This window comes from Triticum aestivum, unplaced genomic scaffold (assembly GCF_018294505.1).
Source record: "Triticum aestivum cultivar Chinese Spring unplaced genomic scaffold, IWGSC CS RefSeq v2.1 scaffold244430, whole genome shotgun sequence".
In the NCBI taxonomy this organism is placed as follows: Eukaryota; Viridiplantae; Streptophyta; class Magnoliopsida; order Poales; family Poaceae; genus Triticum; species Triticum aestivum.
The window spans coordinates 1-3108 of NW_025227368.1; the positions used below are offsets into that span (position 1 = coordinate 1).

The 3108-nt window shown below is 51.8% G+C and overlaps 1 protein-coding gene across 1 annotated transcript; it reads left to right on the forward strand.

The window, feature by feature from the left end:
• Window positions 1-385: 385 nt before the first annotated feature.
• Window positions 386-2497, forward strand: LOC123172718 (probable LRR receptor-like serine/threonine-protein kinase At4g36180). The gene has a single exon (XM_044589649.1). It carries the CDS (start codon window positions 386-388, stop codon window positions 2495-2497), a length of 2112 nt encoding a protein of 703 aa, XP_044445584.1.
• Window positions 2498-3108: the final 611 nt, after the last annotated feature.

Sequence of the window (3108 nt, forward strand, 5' to 3'; positions counted from 1 at the left end):
CTTTCGTATCAAACTACCCTTTAAGTTTGTTTGAGACTAGGTTGTTAAAGAAGTTGAGCACAACGTACTTAGTCTCAGACTAGGCTTTCTAAACATTCATTTGATTGGACATTATTGGACCTGGTGTATGTGTGTGCGTTGCTTGATTGGTGCTCTTCGCCGGCGCTATTCGTCACGGTGTCTGCCGGCCGGCGGTATGCACACAGATGACGAGGGCCAGGACACTGCTGTAAATAACTCGGGTACGGTGCAGACCACAGAGCGTATGATTTTCTGCCGCACGAAACGGAGCGCCGGCCGATCCATCCATATATATGTGTGTGCGCGCGCGATCTTCTGCGGATTAGATTTTCCCTACTCAACCATCGCGCCCAGGGTCGGGGACATGAGGAGACCAACCCAAGCGCATCTCGCCGGCACTGCCGCGCTCTTCCTGCTACTGGCGGCCACCATGCCGGCAACGACAGTTGCCGTGGTGTCCTCTGAGGCCGATGCCCTTCTAGCATGGAAGGCCAGCCTCGTCAACGCCACCGCGCTATCTAACTGGACCCAGGCCACGCCGGTCTGTGACTGGGATCGGGTGCACTGCAACAATGAAAGCGCCGTGGTGGAACTAAGACTCGATACGCTCGGTCTATCAGGCGGGCTCGATACGCTCGACACAGTGGCGTTCCCGGCGCTCGCCTATCTGGACCTTAGCATCAACCACCTTGGCGGCGCCATCCCGGCCAGCATCTCGCAGCTGCGCTCCCTCAAATCACTCGACCTCAGCTATAATGGCTTCAATGGCTCCATCCCGCCGCAATTTGGTGACATGCCAAGCCTCGGCGACCTCGATCTCAGTAGAAACAAGCTCGTCGGCAACATCCCACGCCAGCTCTGCAGGCTCATCTCCACACGGATACTGCGAATCTCTCACAACCAGTTCAGCGGAGAGCTTCCCAACTGCTGGTGCAACCTCCGGTCTCTGGAGGTCATGGAGCTGTCAAGCAACAGGCTCATCGGGAAGCTTCCGGATTGCTGGTGGAACCTGGAGGCTCTACAGCAGATGCACCTGGCCAATAACTCCTTCTCAGGTGAATTCCCGGCAGCTACTGTAAGCCACAACTGCTCTCTCATCACATTAGATCTCTCCCAAAATGCTTTTGTTGGAGCTTTCCCACTATTGGATGGTTGCCACTCGCTGGTCGGCCTCGACATCAGCAGCAATAGGTTCAGCGGCTCCATTCGGCCGCAGCTCGGTGACATGCTCGGTCTCTTCATCGTCCGGCTCTACAATAACAGCCTCGTTGGTAACGTCCCACACCAGCTCTGCAGGCTCCTCCTCATTGGCAATCTAGATTTGTCCGACAATCTGCTTGCCGGGGAGCTCCCGGACTGCTGGTGCAACCTCAAATATCTGGTGTTCATGGATCTATCTAATAACCGGCTCACGGGGAAGCTCCCGAACTGCTGGTGGAACCTGAAGGCTCTGAGTTTCATGGATCTATCCAACAACTCCTTCTCAGGTAAAATTCCCGCGGCTGTGGCAAGCTACAACTGCTCTCTTAGGTCACTTTATCTCACCGGAAATGGCTTTGTTGGTGCTTTCCCGCCGGTCCTAGAGGGTTGCAACTTGCTGACCACTCTGGACCTGGGGAACAACATGTTCTTTGGTGTTATCCCTCCATGGATTGGGAGTCAAGTTCCAATGCTTAGAATCCTTAGTCTCAGATCAAACAACTTCACTGGAGAAATTCCTCTAGGTTTATCACAGCTTTCACAACTTCAGTTGCTCGACATGTCCAACAATAGCTTGACTGGCTCAATTCCTATAGGCTTCGGCAACTTGACCTCCATGAGGCACCCAAAAAATGTTTCAGCAATAGATAAATTGTTGTGGGGTAAATATAATGACAGACTTGGTATAATCTGGAAGGGTCGGGATCAGACTTTCAGAGGCACAATCCGATTATTAGCCGGTATTGATTTATCAAACAATTTTCTATCACAATGCATCCCCGAAGAGTTAACCAATCTTCAGGGCCTTCGGTTCCTAAACCTTTCAAGAAACCATATGTCGTGCCGCATTCCCCAGGACATTGGTAGCCTCTCTTTTCTTGAGATCCTTGATCTATCATCTAATCAACTTTTTGGAAACATTCCTCAAAGCATCACACAATTATCAGGGCTCAACACGTTAAATGTCTCAAACAATCTTTTGTCGGGCAAGATACCCATCGGAAATCAGATTCAGACGCTGACTCACCCATCAATTTACTCCAACAATTCTGGGCTTTGTGGATTTCCTCTAAACATTTCGTGTGCCACTACTTCGCTTGCACCGGATGAGAGAAATGGTGAAGAGGAGGACCACTGGATGTACTACTGTGTGATTGCTGGGATTGTGTCTGGTCTCTGGTTGTGGTTTGGGATGCTCTTTACAATTAAGTCCTGGAGATGTGGTTTTCTTTCCTTTGTTGATGGCATGCAATGTAAAATTATGAAAAAGTTGTGACATTAGCGGTGTTATCTGCAATGCTGTACCTCTTTCATTTTTGTTGGCGAATGTACAATGTTATACCAATGTAATAGCATCGAATCGTTTGGTAAATTTGGTCGCAATGCATGTCACTCACATTTTTCTTCTCAAATTGATTTGATTACGTTCTTGCCTGTACAATGCATCTCACTCACATTTTTCTTCTCTGGCTCTACTTGACTGTTCTATCAATCTATTCTACGACGTATTCGATTCATCTCACGTTCACCTGAAGGGGCTGGCTGTCGTCGTCGGCTCCGTGAACGTCTCCAGCCGCGGCTCCGTCAGGTCCACCTCCTCCTGCTCCGCCGACCGCCAGCTCCGCCCCATCGTCGTCATCATCGTCACTGGCATCCCGACGTTAACCGTGACCTCTCCGGACAAGACGGCGCCCTTGGCATTGCTGCCGTACCCTCCGTGCAGGTGATCGCGGCGATGGCCGTAGTCGTCGTCGTCCTGCCACACTGAGCATTCCCGCGGCCTCTCGGCGTGGAAGCCCGGGGCGAAGGCGCCGGCGGCGGCGGGCAGGTGGTGGCGACGGCGCTTGTCGGCGAGGGGCGCGATGGTGGAGAGGATCTGGACGACTT

Excerpts from the sequence above, each read along its gene's own strand:
- LOC123172718 (XM_044589649.1), top strand. The coding sequence starts at position 386 with ATGAGGAGACCAACCCAAGCGCATCTCGCCGGCACTGCCGCGCTCTTC.